This window comes from Schistocerca americana, chromosome 1, assembly GCF_021461395.2.
Source record: "Schistocerca americana isolate TAMUIC-IGC-003095 chromosome 1, iqSchAmer2.1, whole genome shotgun sequence".
NCBI lineage: Eukaryota > Metazoa > Arthropoda > Insecta > Orthoptera > Acrididae > Schistocerca > Schistocerca americana.
In genome coordinates, this window is record NC_060119.1 from 1,105,723,967 (window position 1) to 1,105,742,465 (window position 18,499).

Here is an 18,499-nt window from a genome sequence, read left to right on the forward strand (position 1 = left end):
TCTGTTTTTATACAAGGTTGGGAGGGTAAGTACGATCTGTAAAGGCCTCATTGAGACCCTCAGTATATTTTGAGAGGGACTGCTTGTCACTACAGGTGCAACGGCCATGGGTGGCTAGGCTGTATGGAAGGGACTTCTTGGTATGGAATGGGTGGCAGCTGTCCAAGTGGAGGTATTACTGGTGGTTGGTAGGTTTAGTATGGACAGAGGTAAAGATGTAGCCATCTTTGAGGTGGAGGTCAACATCTAGGAAAGTGGGTTGTTGGGTTGAGTAGGACCAGGTGAAGCGAATGGGGGAGAAGGTGTTAAGGTTCTGGAGAAATGTGGATAGGGTGTCCTCACCCTCAATCCAGATCAAAAAGACATCATCAGTGAACCTGAACGATGTGGGTTTGGTATTCTGGGTGTTTAGGAAGGATTCGTCTAGATGGCCCATATATAGGTTGGGATAGGATGGTGCGATGCGAATAGCCATGTTCGGATTTGTTTGTAGGTAATTCCTTCAAAGGGGAAGTAATTGTGGTGAGGATATAGTTGGTCATGGGGACTAGGAAGGAAGTGTTGGTTTGGAATCCATTGGGTGTTGGGAAACGCACTGTTCAATAGCAGTAAGGCCACAGGCATTAGGGACATTAGTGTAAAGTGAGGTGGCATCAACAGTGATGAACAGGAGTCACGGTGATCCACCCCCAAGTGCAAATTAACCTTACATCCATAAAAAGATCCACAATTCACAAGTTAAAAATTGATCCCGACCTTATTATCCTATTTGCTGACACCATTTGCTCCACTGACTCTCAAGAGTTCCTGTTACTTTACCACATGGTGTCCTGCTCATCACTGTTGATGCCACATCCCTTTACACAAACATCCCTAATTCCCATGACTTACTGCTGTTGAAAACTGCCTTTCTCAACACCCAATGAATTCCAAACCAACCACCTCCTTTCTAGCTGCCATGACCAACTATATCCTCACCCACAATTACTTCTCAAAAATGACTTCATCAGTACTTCTGTACATATTAAACCAACCAACCACCAGTAATACCTCCACTTCGACAGCTGCCACCCATTCCGTACCATGTAGTCACTTCCATACAGCCTAGCCACCTGTGGCCGTCACATTTGTAATGACTAGTGGGCCCTCTCAAAATATACCAAGTGTCTCATTGAGGCTTTTACAGAATGTAATTACCCTCCCAACCCTGTATAAAAACAGATTTCCAGTGCCTTATCTTTCCAGTCACCCAACACCTCCCAAAGTCCCATCGTTCAGCCACACAGGAGCAGTTCCCTCATGATTCAGTACCACCCAGGGTTAAAGCAACTGAATTATGTTCTTCACCAGGGTTTCAACTACCTCTCATCGTGTCCTACCCACTATCCTTCCCACCCCTCCCACAGTAGTATTTCTCCAACCACTGAACCTACACAATATCCAGTTCATTCCTACACAACTCCTTGCCTCATGGCTGATATCCCTGTAATAGACCTAGATGCAAGACCTGTCCCATACATCCTCCCACCACCACCTACTCCAGACCAATCACAAACATCAGCTACCCCTTCAAAGGCAGGGCTACCTGTAAACCAGTCATGTGATCTACAAGCTAATCTGCAACCACAATGCTGCATTCTAAGTGGGCATGACACCAACAAGCTGTCTGTCAGCTTGAATGGCCACCAACAAACTGTGGCCAAGGAACAACTGGCTCACCCTCTTGCTGAGCACGCTGCCCAACACAACATCTTTACTTTTAGAGACTGGTTCATAATTTGTAAAATCTGGATCCTTCTTAACAACACCATCTTTCCTGAATTGCGCGGGTGGGAACTCTGCTTGCAATATATCCTATGTTCTCGTAATCATCCTGGTCTCAACCTCTGTTAATAATCGTCCTCGCCTAAACCTCTGTTAGCCATCTTCTTTACCCATCTAGCACTTTCCCTGTTCCCATTTCAGCACTACCGAGCCCTCATGCCGTGAACACATTCAGTATTCTTACTTCTCTCCTTTTCCTCTACCTCCCCTCTCTCCCCGTCCTCCGTATGTGAGTTGAGTTTGCATGCATGCGCATGTGTGTGTCTAATATCCTCACCCCACCACATCCTTGCACACTCCCACAGGCAGCACTGCATCATCTTTGCCCACTCTTACCCTGTTACCCCTCCCCCTTCCCACGTCTATTTTTCTAAACCTGATGAAGAACTTGTCCAATGGCTTAGTCTAATTTTAAAAGTGCCTGTCGGCACAGATAATTTAGGAAAATATATGCAAAGCCCAAATGACATCTGCATCTGCACAGATAAGTATCATGTGCCGGCACATGTTCTGGTATTCATTTACCAGCAAACAGTACACTTTTACATTTATTAACTTACAAAGACAGCAGTTGGTGAGGCAGCATTCAGAGCCACCATGATAGTGATCATTTGATAAGTACAACCTATAAAGGTAAAAAATGATCCCAAATAATAATTCTGTTTAGCAGGTAAGAAATATAAAACCTGAGCTTTAGATGATTCTTACTGTCATCTGCTATGAGCAAAACTGAACGTTGTATACCATATTTACCCAATTATAAGACAATGTTTTTTCTCAATTTCATCATTCCAAAAATTCAGGGTTGTCTTACATTCACAGAGTAAATTATTGCCATTGAGGCCAACATTTTTACATTGTTTGATGGATTAATATATGGGGCATCTTACATTTACAGATGAAGTTTTAGTTGTTGAGGTCACATGCAGATTTATTTTTAAATAATCCAGAATTCGACAGGTTTGGGATTCCCTCATACAGTGAAGTGACTGATACAGTTTGACCTTGCTTAAACAACCAAGTGACATTTGACTAGCATGGTGCTAGTGCAAGGCGTACATAGAAAGTATGAACTAACCACAACATTCTACTGCTCTACTTAAAATTCGACAATTTTGTGAAACAGAGGAGGAAATGCATTAAATTCTGACATCATGCGAACTCTTGTTCTATTTGAACAGGTTTGCAGTAAAAGTTCTACTATGTGTTTAGGTTACCGTATACAACATTTATGCTGCTTTTTAAGTAAAGGTAATACTGAAACGCGAAAATGTTGTTCCATAAACGTTACTTGATTCGGAGCCCAAGTCAACATTTTATTTGGTTTTGAGGGACTGTAGAGAAATTTGGTCGCTGCTTCTGTATGAGAATACCAGGCAAAAATGTTACCTGCATTTAATCAACTTTAGACAAGATGATGACATTCAGATCAAAAATGAAAGGAAGACAGTCCAGGATTAAATGTCTAATGAATGAAATAAATTATATTAAACTGACTGTAATTGTTATCGGGAGAATAAATTACAGCAATGAGACCCGTTGTGAAGACAGTATTAGACTGAGGGATGAGCAAAAGTTTGAGAATTGGACTGAATTGTGATTACACTCTTTTGTTTACAAATTAGTTGCTGCCGTTTGACATGCACAACACGAGAAACTGCAATTCGTGTTTCACAGTTGCTCAAGCACAGTACTTCAGAAGCTGGTTACAGGTGTACAGTGACACCAGCTTGACTTGGAGGGGACAGTTGAGTGGCCAGCAAATTTTGTTATGCTGCCAATCATGGGAATCTATAGGGCATACTTTGGAGCTAAATGAACATCGATCAAGTTTGGACTGCAGTTTGCTTGAATCCATTTGCAGCTGGATTTAAATTGACTTTAAAACTGGACAAATACTCAGCAACAGCAAAAATTTCTTCTGGAGATGGTAAAAGTCTAGTTAGGGACCAGTAGCGAATTTACATGTTTTGTGCAGGGATGTTGTTCATGCTCACTTTGAGGTATGATGGGAACAAAAGGGGGGACTGCCACTTGCTCGTTCTATGCAGCCAATGAGAGAGCAGTGGGCACATAATATTTTGGAAGCAAGAGACACTGTAATATACCCATGTCAGTATAGAGGCAAAATCTGCAACGTATTTGGGAAAAAGCTGCGTTCTCACATCCCACCTTAACCACATCAGCAGTAATCACAATATATTCGAAAGAATCAGCCAAATATTTGTGAGAACAAAGCTATAAATGTCGCAGCTGTGTTATTAGCATGATGATTACGGAAAAAAATGATACCACAAACAGACTTACTAAGCAAAAAATAAGTGAAGTTAAAAATCAATGTAAACCATTTCTTTTCATTATTTTATTTCTCCTTGTAGGTAGAAACTAAATACATAAGTTTAGAAAAAGTATAACTTCAATTTTTTAGCAGATATTCTGTCAATAAAATGGTTTAAAATTTTGATTAGAATATTTTAAAAATATATTTTTTTTCTCAAGGTGCCTCTTAAAAAAGGAGGTTGTTTTATATTCATGATCATCTTATACTTGAGTAAGTATGGTATATGGTAGAAAACTTACAAAATGTAGATGAGGAGCATGGTAATTTTAATAGGTATGGGGAATGGTATTTGAATTATAACGCAACAGATAACATCAGACCCATGTACAAGGGAGATGGAGAATTGCCCCTGCATCCTTTGCAACTGTTTTCATGTAGCCTAGCTTGTCTTTCCATGCCCAGTGCCCATTTCCCCATCATTCCCCATAAGTAACTTTGGTTAGAGTGAAAACTGTCATTGTTAACTTATGAGTTATTATTGATGAATCTCAGCAGAAAGGAGACCAAGCTAAAATTACGGAAGCATATTCCAATATTTGCTCTACCACTGCAGACTTCTACAGTTCATTCTGTGGCACGTACGTTCTGCACATTATTCAGTCTCAATGTGAATGTTCCCAGCCACTGTAATTATCGCTGCAGGTGAACAAGACAAGATGCATTCTTGGTGTTCTGATACCAAGACCGTCTTTCTTGGGTCATTTGCTGGATTTAGATAATGAGCAGAATGTCCAATATGTGGCCTCTTCTGCTGGATAAAGTGCCTCAGAAAGAAAGAGGTCTGTACCAGCTTCTCAGACTAGCACAGTGTCTCGGAGCTGTTCCTCTATGTTTAATACCTAAAAGCTGTGTTTCAAATGCTCCAATCTGGATTCTGAATGGTTGTTAGCCTTCACCCTGTGCAGTAATACATTCATGACAACCCTTTATTACCCCAAGCGATGGAAACGTCTTGCACATCCAGGAAGAGTAGTTTTCCATCACTCCCTACATCTACTGTGAATTTAATGTTCAAGAGGAAACCATTCACGTGATTTAGAAACTGCTGCAATACCATTTAACCATGGTTTCAAATCACGAAAGTGTCATCCACATATTGATAAATGGGTTCTCCATGTATGACATAGGAATTTAGAGCTTGTTCTTTGAAAATGTCCTAAAATTTGCCATAGTACATAATATAGGGCAACCCCTCCCTCGTAATATTCTTCATGTGTGGTGAAACAGAATATCATCATCTGGAGAAAACTGTTCAGATGACAGTTTCAGTGTTCCCTCCAAGGACACACTTTAAAATAAACATGACAGCTAAGCTGACTCATATGTCATTCAGATATATCATCAGTGCTCTGGTAGTTTCCATGAAAGTTTTTGAGATCATGCTGTGGTCATTACCATGTCTCACTTTTAGAGCCAAAACTTTTGTCAAGTACTTCACTAACCTTTAAAGGGCTGAACTAGTGACAAAACCAGTGAACGTAGAACTTCATTCTTGAGGATCTTTGGTGGTGTATGCAGTCTTAAGTCATTTCACAAAAAGTAGATCCAGTTCTTGAATATTTCTTCTGACAGTGTGTTTTCTTAAAATATTCTAAACATTGCTAGTAATTTTTAGTAGTGCTGCACCTTATGTCTTATGATTTAACAAAACTATTTCTGGTGGTAGCCATATGTGCTGAGGATGGTTATCTTCTGACTACCAGTTTCTAAAGACCTAAGGTACCTGGACCCTCTGGCACATACAGGTATCCCCCACCTCTATCTTCACATAGGAACCACTGTTACAGACCTAACAGTCAGACAGTGTTGATACTAAAAGCTAGATAATGCTGCTTCTAGCTTTCAGAACATTTATGCAAACATATAAGCAAAACATGCTTGGCTGGGAAAAGCTGGAAATGAAGGATAGGTTACTCAGGTTGAGGGGGATCTATGTGTTGTAAGGAAAAGGAGAGGTAAAGATCAAGGAGAAGGCAACAGAGATAGTACATTGGGAAGACTGGAGTTACTGCTTAACACACTACCAACTACCACTCAATAATCTCTGAAGTGTCTGTAACTCATATTATTAATGACTGTTTCCTTTGTTTTCACACATGCCTCTCACCAACTTTATAATTCTTCTGGAAATTTTTGCTATCTTCTTTTCCATTCATCGCCATTATATTTTTGCTCTTTAATCAACACTTTGTCCCCCCTCCTCCTCCCCATTTCACCATATTCTTCGTCAGTATTTGTCTATTATTCTCCCACTGCTCATCAGTTGCCTTCCTCAACCATTGAGCCAGCAATACTACAAATTATGCAGGTCCTTATGTGGCCACTGTCAGACTTCATCAATGGCATTACTCAAACTTTTGAGAAGTAAATGATCAAATTTAAATCTAAAATGATTTCTCTTTAAAAATTCATGAAGTGTTTTACTCTGACTCCAGTTCTGTTGTGAATACTGATCTATCTTTACTGCAACTGTGTGTGCAGAATTCTAAACTGAACAGTTATCAACACATGGCTGGATAGAGACTTTGGGAAACTTGGGCAGGGGAATATGTTTACCTGTGCAAGACCATCTTCAGTTGATGGTTTCCGTTTCTTCGGTGGTAGTATCTTCAAGTCCTCATTAGATGATGTGGCTACTGCATGGGATGAATGAGAATCACTCCAGTTTTCCCTGAAAATGATGTGAAAGCTGCACTGTGTATCAGATTTACAGTTAAATCGTCATAATGGCTTGCAATAACAGAAGTTTTTTAAAATAATAACAGAACAATAATATGGTAGAAAATTGGTAGCATTAGAAGAAAAAGTGAAATGCTCTTCAAATTCTTGTTTGAACTGTTCATGCAAAACAGGTAAAAGACAGAGAAAAAATGACTGCTCATTTCTGTTGGTATCTCCCTAGTATTTGTATATGGAATCTCCTCTGAAATCAGAATGGTTTCACAGGATAATATGCCTTTCACTGCATCTGTAATATGAGTTATCATTTTTCTTTCTGAAACTACATAGCAAAATTCTTGGTCATTATTTTGTCATTTCAAAATATATGCCTATTGCCATAAACATGTTAATACCTTAAAAATTAAGATATTCAGGATCAAAGACTAATGAGAAATAATGCATTCACATCCATTACTAAAATTAAGAAGTGGACTTACGCATGTCTCACTTATTGTGTTCAGGAATGTGTCACTATAACGTCAATCCTGTGCATATTAAGCAAGTGAGATGTGTATACCCCTCTGTGATCTCAAGAGAAGTGAAAGATATATTTTCCATTCAATTCAATACAACAGGTCTGGTTTGTTAATGGTGGTAGGCCAGGAAGTCATGCAGTTGACCGTTAAATTCAAACTCTTATTCTCTGAAGTTGTTCTGTTGTGCTAAGTGTATTACATTAGTGCTCTTCATGCTGCTATCTTCCACAGTCACATGTAAAGCCAAAGAATGGATCCAATCTTTCTATCCAATACTCATTGATGAGTCTGATGCTGAAAATGAACACAGTAGACAGTAATTATTATACACTGCTTTTCTCACTCTTAAGGATACTACCATACCAGTATTTGACTGTTACTCATTCTCCCAAATGACAGATTTGAAACGAAAAACCTTAGTATTGAAAAACTCAAGATTACTCCATGCGAACCAAGCAGACTGTCCCGTCGATAATCTCTAAGGCACAATTCACAATTGCCTCATAAGAATGGAAAATAATACAGGGTGCTCCTGTTTACATAAAGGGCAAAAGAATGGATGCATACAATACAGAGCAACACCATTAATGTGCATTCCTTGCTGGATCCTAATGCACATTCTATGTTCAAGCTACATGATGACACTTGACCAAACGGCACTCTTCTCACAGAATCAGGATGAGTTTGGGAAAAAACCACTCAAATGAAACACAGCTTGCTTTATTCAAATACAATATCAAACGGTGGATGCAAGTAAACACATAGGTTCATCTCCTGGAGTTTTGAAAGATGCTCAAGCCACCCGTAATGAGCATCTTTTGCAGTATCCTACGGCATATTCAACATTTAAGTAATATGATGATGTTGTAGGAAAAGATGCTCTTCTCACAGAATCAGGTTGGATTCAGGAAAAACCACTCATGTGAAACACAGCTTGTTTTAATCAAACACCATTTCAAATGGTAGAGGAAGGTGAACAGGTAGGTTCACCTCCCAGAGTTTTAGAAGGTGTTTGGTTCAACACTCTACCACATTGTGAACTAATGACCAAACTACAATTATACAACGTAGCTTTACAGATAGGCGATTGGTCTGATGAGTTCTTGACAGATAGAGCCCAATATGTTACAATGAATGTTCAATACACAAAACAGTAAATTAGACGTGCTGTAAGGAGGTGTAGTAGAACCATTAATGTTCTCAATATAAATAAATAATTTACCAGACACACTCAGCACTATTAGATTAAGCACTGATGATATTGTCCTTTCAGGAGAGTACTATTCTGGACAATGATAAGAGAAATGCAGGGAAAGCTGGACAAAAATTTCCACTTGGAGTAACAAATAGCAGTTGTCTTTAAATGTGAGTTAAAAAAAAACTAGGGTTGCCAATGACATTGTAACTCTGTCAGAAACAGTGAAGGAGTTGTAATATCACATGAATGGAATTGATAGTGTCTTGAAGAGAGATTATAAGATAAATATCAACAAAAGTAAAACAATGGTAATGGAATGCAGTCAAAACAAATCAGTTGATGCAGAGGAAATTAAATCAGGAAATGAGACACTTATAATGCAGTAGATAAGTTTTGCTACTTGGAAAGTAAAATTATGGCCAACACAGAAAGAGAAAAAAAAGCAGACTGTTAATAACAAGAGTGTAGTTTCTTAAAGGGAGAAATTTGGCTAGTGTAAGAGTTTCCTGGGTCTAAAACCGGTGTGCTGGGGGCGGCAGTGCTGAGGGTGGGGGGGAGGGGTGGGGTGGGGGTGGGAGTGAGCTTTGGGTTTGCACAGCAGCAATCACAGACAGAAAACTCATTCTCCAACATATGAGTTTCAGACTGGGAAAATCTTGCATCAGTCAATTTCGTCCCTTACTGAACTTATAGAGAAAGCATATGAACATAAACAATTAAAAAGGACCAGCACTCATAGATCTAAGTTCTGATTAAGACACAGTGAAACCATGAAATCCCATTGCAACATCAGAAAAATTGGCTTGCCCAGGTGTTTTATGTCACATGGGAGGTTAGAAAGACCCAATAGCAACAGTAGAAAAATTAGCTTGTCCAGGGTAGCATTTTGGACCTCTTTCTATTCAACCCGTATACCAATGACCAGCACAATGCAAATTAGTGACCCTCTTGTATGCTTCCTGTATGCTAACGATCTATCATAACTCAAGGAAATAGTTTTGCAGAAGTGAAACAAAATCTGGAATATACTCTAAGCACCATGTCAGAGAACTACCACAAAAACTCCCTTAAACCAAACCCTTAGACATAGAACTCAATGACTTTCCATCTTCATTGCCACGATCCTGAACACAGATAAGACTAGTTATCGTATTGGACTGGTCACTGACATATAAACATCACTGTAAGAAGGCCAAATGAGAACAACAGCCTGGGCACAATGCTTCTCCATGTCAGTATGTGCTTGCCTGGTGTGTTCCAGATCTGTACATGTCAAAAAGGTCAACTTAAATTAAAGATGTCAATTAATAACTGGTTATATGAAAAACACAGTGATCAATAAATTTTGTAAAGCATCTTGATTTACAGACTCCAACTTTCAAAGAGCTGATCATGAATACATTGGGAAACATAAAAATATCTTTGACAAATGCCTTATCTGGAGCTTCCTGTTGACATGAAAGACTTAAATCCCACAGGAGATTCCCGAACAGAGAACTTACCAAGCCTCCTGTGCAGTCATACCTGATCAAGTGGGGTCTTTTAGATAAAAATGATGACAGATGTGATAGTGATGAATATCACGTTATGGAACACCTCCTTACCTCCCCTAACTGTACCAGTAAATGTCCACTACATGAAGTACGGCAGACAAGAAGAAAACATTTAGTGTAGTGCAATTTTGGTCCGAAAAGCTTCAATTTCCTGACATGAAAAAGTAAAGCAGTAAGTGGATGTTAGGAAATCTTGTCAGATGGTATTTGTTTGGAGTGTAGCTGTTAATGAAGGTCAAACATAGACCATAAACAGCAGAGACAAGGGGAGAAGAGAATCTTTTGAAAGTGATGCTGAAAAGAATGTTGGGGATTAGATTGATACGTTGAGTAAGTAACAAAGAGGTTCTGAATATACAGGGTGTTACAAAAAGGTACGGCCAAACTTTCAGGAAACATTCCTCACACACAAATAAAGAAAAGATGTTATGCGGACATGTGTCCGGAAACGCTTAATTTCCATGTTAGAGCTCATTTTAGTTTCGTCTGTATGTACTGTACTTCCTCGATTCACCGCCAGTTGGCCCAATTGAAGGAAGGTAATGCTGACTTCGGTGTTTGTGTTGACATGCGACTCATTGCTCTACAGTCTAGCATCAAGCACATCAGTACATAGCATCAACAGGTTAGTGTTCATCACGAACGTGGTTTTGCAGTCAGTGCTATGTTTACAAATGCGGAGATGGCAGATACCCATTTGATGTATGGATTAGCACGGGGCAATAGCCGTGGCGCGCTACGTTTGTATCGAGACAGATTTCCAGAATGAAGGCGTCCCGACAGGAAGACGTTTGAAGCAATTGATCGGCATCTTAGGGAGCACGGAACATTCCAGCCTATGACTCGCAACTGAGGAAGACCTAGAACGACGAGGACACCTGCAATGGACGAGGCAATTCTTCATGCAGTTGACGATAACCCTAATGTCGGTGTCAGAGAAGTTGCTGCTGTACAAGGTAAAGTTGACCATGTCACTGTATGGAGAGTGCTACGGGAGAACTGGTTGTTTCCGTACCATGTACAGCGTTTGCAGGCACTATCAGCAGCTGATTGGCCTCCACGGGTACACTTCTGCGAACGGTTCATCCAACAATGTGTCAATCCTCATTTCAGTGCAAATGTTCTCTTTACGGATGAGGCTTCATTCCAATGTGATCAAATTGTACATTTTCACAATCAACATGTGTGGGCTGACGAGAATCCGCACGCAATTTTGCAATCACGTCATCACAGATGTTCTGTGAACGTTTGGGCAGGCATTGTTGGTGATGTCTTGATTGGGCCACACGTTCTTCCACCTACCCTCAATGGAGCACGTCATCATGATTTCATATGGGATACTCTACCTGTGCTGCTAGAACATGTGCCTTTACAAGTACGACACAACATGTGGTCCATGCACGATGGAGCTCCTGCACATTTCAGTTGAAGTGTTCGTAGGCTTCTCAACAACAGATTCGGTGACTGATGGATTGGTAGAGGCGGACCAATTCCATGGCCTCCACGCTCTCCTGACCTCAACCCTCTTGACTTTCATTTATAGGGGCATTTGAAAGCTCTTGTCTACGCAACCCCCGTACCAAATGTAGAGACTCTTCGTGCTCGTATTGTGGACGGCTGTGATACAATACGCCATTCTCCAGGGCTGCATCAGCGCATCAGGGATTCCATGTGACGGAGGGTGGATGCATGTATCCTCGCTAACGGAGGACATTTTGAACATTTCCTGTAACAAAGTGTTTGAAGTCACGTTGGTACGTTCTGTTGCTGTGTGTTTCCATTCCATGATTAATGTGATTTGAAGACAAGTAATAAAATGAGCTCTAACATGGAAAGTAAGCGTTTCTGGACACATGTCCACATAACATATTTTCTTTCTTTGTGTGTGAGAAATGTTGTAACACCCTGTATTTGAGCTGAAAAGGGCCATATGGCACAACTTGTCAAAAAGAAGGGACCAGTGATGGACACATCTGAGGCATCATGCAGTAGTTTATCTGGAAGGAGAAGTCAAGGTTTGGCAGCAATAAGCAGGTTCAAGTGGATGTAGGTTGCAGTAATTACGTACAGATGAGACTTGCACAACATAAACTAAAGCAAAGAGCCACTGCAAATCAATCATCATCGGACTAGAAATAAACAACAACAGAAAGAAAAAAAATTCTCATTGTTGTTTTTGGTTTCCTTTCTGTTACAAACAGATTTTTTGTTGAAACTTCCTGGCAGATTAAAACTGTGTGCCCGACCGAGACTCGAACTCGGGACCTTTGCCTTTCGCGGGCAAGTGCTCTACCATCTGAGTTACCGAAGCACGACTCACGCCCGGTACTCACAGATTCACTTCTGCCAGTACCTCGTCTCCTACCTTCCAAACTTTACAGCAGCTCTCCTGCTTGGTTCGCAGAGTGAAAATCTCATTCTGGAGATTTTTTGTTTTTGTAATTCTTTTACTTATTCCATATTATTCTATATACACATTTCTTCTCTGATGAAGCTTGTGGTTTTCTACCTCGTCATGGAAATTGAGGATCCCATATCTTATCTACTGCAATTTCTTTCTTCTGGTATTTCCCCTCTTATAGCCAAGTTCAAAATTATTTCACATGTGGGCTCTTAGCTGCTAATTTGCTTGTTAACAGGCACTTGCCTAGTGTATGTCTCACAAAGGTGAGCAAAGACCATTACGGTAAGAGAAGAAATATTACACAAAGTACTGGGGATGAATAGGGTTTAGGGAACACAATCACAAATATACCCATGTATCCTGCCCCACATACATTCTCACGTTAATGATTGAACTCCCCATTCCCATCCCAAATCACAAATTTTACTCCCACAAACTAGTATTACGATAGAAAGGAAAATTGTAATTCGAGTCTATACGAAGAATTGTTTGTAGTTTCAACAGTATACATCATATTACTGGTAGTCCATTCATTAAATCAAAGTCATACTGAGTCCTTGAATCCCCACCCGATTCATAGTTGCTGATGATCATAAACATAATGGACCAGTTGTCATGTAAGCATACCCCGTGCACTGCCAACAAGTAATATGTTGGAGTGTTGCAGTGAAGCAACAGAAATTCCAATACTACCCGTGCAATATGAGCAACATGCAGTGAAGAACATTTTTGTCTGAATACAAAACACGACGGGTCCTGAACAAGTGAGACTTCTCACTTAGTGTACCCACAATTCACATTAGCAGAGGTAACTCAATGATATTCAGTCAATAAGAATACATCTACTATTGATCCAGAATGGTTCCTGTTCCCTATATACATAAACAATTTGTCAGACAGCGTGGGTAGCAATCTGAGATTGTTTACTAATGAAGCTTTTGGGTGTTGAAAAATGCCACTGTTTGATGACTGTAAATGTAATCAAGACGACTTGGTCAGAATTTATATTTGAAGTGATCATTGGTGAGAAGCTTTAAATGTGAATAAATGTAAGTTAATGCATGTGGGTGGAGAAACAATGTTTGAATACAGTATCAATTATATACTCAGTAAACTTGATTAAATACGTATGTGTGATGTGAAACAACATAAAATGGAACAAGAATTCAAGACCATCTGCACAGAAGGAGAATGGTTGTCTACCTATTTATTGGAGACTCCATGCATACTGCTTGTACAACCCTCCTTCAGCATCGTTAAAGAGTTTGGGACCCCTACCACATGAAATTAAAGACAGAATCAAGGCAATTCAAACAAGTGCTGCTAGATTTGCTACTGCTTGGTTTCATCAGTGTGAGAATGCTACGGAAATACTTCATGAGCTCAGATGGAAATCTCTGAAGGGAGAAAGAAAATCTTATCATGACACACTATTGATGAAGTTTAGGGAACCAGCAATTACAACAGAAAGCAGAATGTTTCTACTGCTTCCAATGATTATTTCACACAATGACTCTAAAAACAAAGTAAGGGAGATTGGCCATACTGGTAATCATTTTTCCCTCATTCCATCTGGGTATGGATCAGGAAAGAAAATGACTAGCAATGGCACAAAATACCCTCCATAAAGTACTCTGCAAGCGCAGAACTCACTATAATGTCAATTAAAGAAATAGACTGCCACAATTGTAGCCACTAAATTTTACAGAGAAACTCGTCTCATATCTCAAGTAAACAGCAGATGGGATGTCATGGGGTGCCATTTAGTATTTCCGACAGATACACCATCTATAAATGTACTACACCCTTGACTTCTGCGGCTGAAAGCCGACAACTACCATGCACCCAGGTAAAAGAGCAACTAAGGACTAGTTACTATGTGCCAAAAGGCATCTCCTGAACAAATCCCTTCAACAGCAGTGCGTATCTGACAAGTACGTTAAGTAGCAATGCGGACAATTTTACAGCCATAATCCTGTTGACTGGCTACCAAGGGAAAACTAACGAAGAGATGTCCCTAGCAGTGGGATTTACTTTTTGATACCATGTTATGGTTATGCAGGTTGAGATACCAGGTATCACACACTGTGCCATGCTGGAGGTTGTGGGTTCGAATCTTATCAGGGCATTTCTTTACTTTTAAATCTTTATCAAATCTACCTTGATCAGCATTTCTATTCATTTAACTGATATATATATATATGTTGTTGTTGTGGTCTTCAGTCCTGAGACTGGTTTGATGCAGCTCTCCATGCTACTCTATCCTGTGCAAGCTTTTTCATCTCCCAGTACCTACTGCAACCTACATCCTTCTGAATCTGCTTAGTGTATTCATCTCTTGGTCTCCCTCTACGATTTTTACCCTCCACGCTGCCCTCCAATACTAAATTGGTGATCCCTTGATGCCTCAGAACATGTCCTCCCAACCGATCCCTTCTTCTGGTAAAGTTGTGCCACAAACTCCTCTTATCCCGAGTTCTGTTCAATACCTCCTCATTAGTTATGTGATCTACCCATCTAATCTTCAGCATCCTTCTGTAGCACCACATTTCGAAAGCTTCTATTCTCTTCTTGTCCAAACTATTTATCGTCCATGTTTCACTTCCATACATGGCTACACTCCATACAAATACTTTCAGAAATGACTTCCTAACACTTAAATCTATACTCGATGTTAACAAATTTCTCTTCTTCAGAAATGCTTTCCTTGCCATTGCCAGCCTACATTTTATATCCTCTCTACTTCGACCATCATCAGTTATTTTGGTCCCCAAATAGCAAAACTTCTTTACTACTTTAAGTGCCTCATTTCCTAATCTAATTCCCTCAGCATCACCCGACTTAATTAGACTACATTCCATTATCCTTGTTTTGCTTTTGTTGATGTTCATCTTATATCCTCCTTTCAAGACACTGTCCATTCCATTCAACTGCTCTTCCAAGTCCTTTGCTGTCTCTGACAGAATTACAATGTCATCGGCGAACCTCAAAGTTTTTATTTCTTCTCCATGAATTTTAATACCTACCCCGAATTTTTCTTTTGTTTCCTTTACTGCTTGCTAAATATACAGATTGAACAACATCGGGGAGAGGCTACAACCCTGTCTTACTCCCTTCCCAACCACTGCTTCCCTTTCATGCCTCTCGACTCATAACTGCCATCTGGTTTCTGTACAAATTGTAAATAGCCTTTCGCTCCCTGTATTTTACCCCTGCCACCTTCAGAATTTGAAAGAGAGTATTCCAGTCAACATTGTCAAAACCTTTCTCTAAGTCTACAAATGCTAGAAACGTAGGTTTGCCTTTCCTTAATCTTTCTTCTAAGATAAGTCGTAAGGTCAGTATTGCCTCACGTGTTCCAGTGTTTCTACGGAATCCAAACTGATCTTCCCCGAGGTTGGCTTCTACTAGTTTTTCCATTCGTCTGTAAAGAATTCGTGTTAGTATTTTGCAGCTGTGACTTATTAAACTGATAGTTCGGTAATTTTCACATCTGTCAACACCTGCTTTCTTTGGGATTGGAATTATTATATTCTTCTTGAAGTCTGAGGGTATTTCGCCTGTTTCATACATCTTGCTCACCAGATGGTAGAGTTTTGTCAGGACTGGCTCTCCCACGCCCGTCGGTAGTTCCAATGGAATATTGTCTACTCCGGGGGCCTTGTTTCGACTCAGGTCTTTCAGTGCTCTGTCAAACTCTTCACGCAGTATCGTATCTCCCATTTCATCTTCATCTACATCCTCTTCCATTTCCATAATATTGTCCTCAAGTACATCGCCATTGTATAGACCCTCTATATACTCCTTCCACCTTTCTGCTTTCCCTTCTTTGCTTAGAACTGGGTTTCCATCTGAGCACTTGATATTCATACAAGTCGTTCTCTTATCTCCAAAGGTCTCTTTAATTTTCCTGTAGGCGGTATCTATCTTACCCCTAGTGAGATAAGCCTCTACATCTTTACATTTGTCCTCTAGCCATCCCTGCTTAGCCATTTTGCACTTCCTGTTGATCTCATTTTTGAGACATTTGTATTCCTTTTTGCCTGTTTCATTTACTGCATTTTTATATTTTCTCCTTCCATCAATTAAATTCAATATTTCTTCAGTTACCCAAGGATTTCTATTAGCCCTCGTCTTTTTACCTACTTGATCCTCTGCTGCCTTCACTACTTCATCCCTCAAAGCTACCCATTCTTCTTCTACTGTATTTATTTCCCCCATTCCTGTCAATTGCTCCCTTATGCTCTCCCTGAAACTCTGTACAACCTCTGGTTCTTTTAGTTTATCCAGGTCCCATCTCCTTAAATTCCCACCTTATTGCAGTTTCTTCAGTTTTAATCTACAGGTCATAACCAATAGATTATGGTCAGAGTCCACATCTGCCCCTGGAAATGTCTTACAATTTACAACCTGGTTCCTAAATCTCTGTCTTACCATTATATAATCTATCTGATACCTTTTAGTATCTCCAGGGTTCTTCCATGTATACAACCTCCTTTCATGATTCTTAAACCTAGTGTTAGTTATGATTATGTTGTGCTCTGTGCAAAATTCTACCAGGCGGCTTCCTCTTTCATTTCTGTCCCCCAATCCATATTCACCTACTATGTTTCCTTCTCTCCCTTTTCCTACACTCGAATTCCAGTCACCCATGACTATTAAATTTTCGTCTCCCTTCACAATCTGAATAATTTCTTTTATTTCATCATACATTTCTTCAATTCCTTCGTCATCTGCAGAGCTAGTTGGCATATAAACTTGTACTACTGTAGTAGGTGTGGGCTTCGTATCTATCTTGGCCACAATAATGGTTCACTATGCTGTTTGTAGTAGCTTACCCGCATTCCTATTTTCCTATTCATTATTAAACCTACTCCTGCATTACCCCTATTTGATTTTGTGTTTATAACCCTGTAGTCACCTGACCAGAAGTCTTGTTCCTCCTGCCACCGAACTTCACTAATTCCCACTATATCTAACTTCAACCTATTCATTTCCCTTTTTAAATTTTCTAACCTACCTGCCCGATTAAGGGATCTGACATTCCATGCTCCGATCCGTAGAACGCCAGTTTTCTTTCTCCTGATAACGACATCCTCTTGAGTAGTCCCCGCCCGGAGATCCGAATGGGGGACTATTTTACCTCCAGAATATTTTACCCAAGAGGACGCCATCATCATGTAATCATACAGTAAAGCTGCATGCCCTCGGGAAAAATTACGGCTGTAGTTTCCCCTTGCTTTCAGCCGTTCGCAGTACCAGCACAGCAAGGCCGTTTTGGTTATTGTTACAAGGCCAGATCAGTCAATCATCCAGACTGTTGCCCTTGCAACTACTGAAAAGGCTGCTGCCCCTCGTCAGGAACCACGCATTTGTCTGGCCTCTCAACAGATACCCCACCGTTGTGGTTGCACCTACGGTACGGCTATCTGTATCGCTGAGGCACGCAAGCCTCCCCACCAACGGCAAGGTCCATGGTTCATGGGTGATATATATATATACAAAGATGATGTGACTTACCAAATGAAAGTGCTGGCAGGTCGACAGACACACAAACAAACACAACCATACACACAAAATTCTAGCTTTCGCAACCAACGGTTGCTTCGACAGGAAAGAGGGAAGGAGAGGGAAAGATGAAAGGATGTGGGTTTTAAGGTAGAGGGTAAGGAGTCATTCCAATCCCGGGAGCGGAAAGACTTACCTTGGGGGAAAAAAGGACAGGTATACATTCGCGCACACACACACACACACACACACACACACACACACACACACACACACACACACACACACACATATCCATCCACACATACACAGACACGAGCACCCACATCCTTTCATCTTTCCCTCTCCTTCCCTCTTTCCTGACGAAGCAACCGTTGGTTGCGAAAGCTAGAATTTTGTGTGTATGTTTGTGTTTTATTTGTGTGTCTGTCGACCTGCCAGCACTTTCATTTGATAAGTCACATCATCTTTGTT

The 18,499-nt window shown here is 40.3% G+C and overlaps 1 protein-coding gene across 1 annotated transcript in view; it reads right to left on the reverse strand.

Annotated features, from left to right (window-relative positions):
• LOC124596634 overlaps positions 1-18,499 on the reverse strand; it is a 265,721-nt gene that overhangs the window by 76,051 nt on the left and 171,171 nt on the right. The window contains exon 15 of the mRNA XM_047135866.1: positions 6,722-6,836. Within this exon, the coding sequence (XP_046991822.1) occupies positions 6,722-6,836 (115 nt within the window). The remainder of the gene's footprint in view (positions 1-6,721; positions 6,837-18,499) is intronic.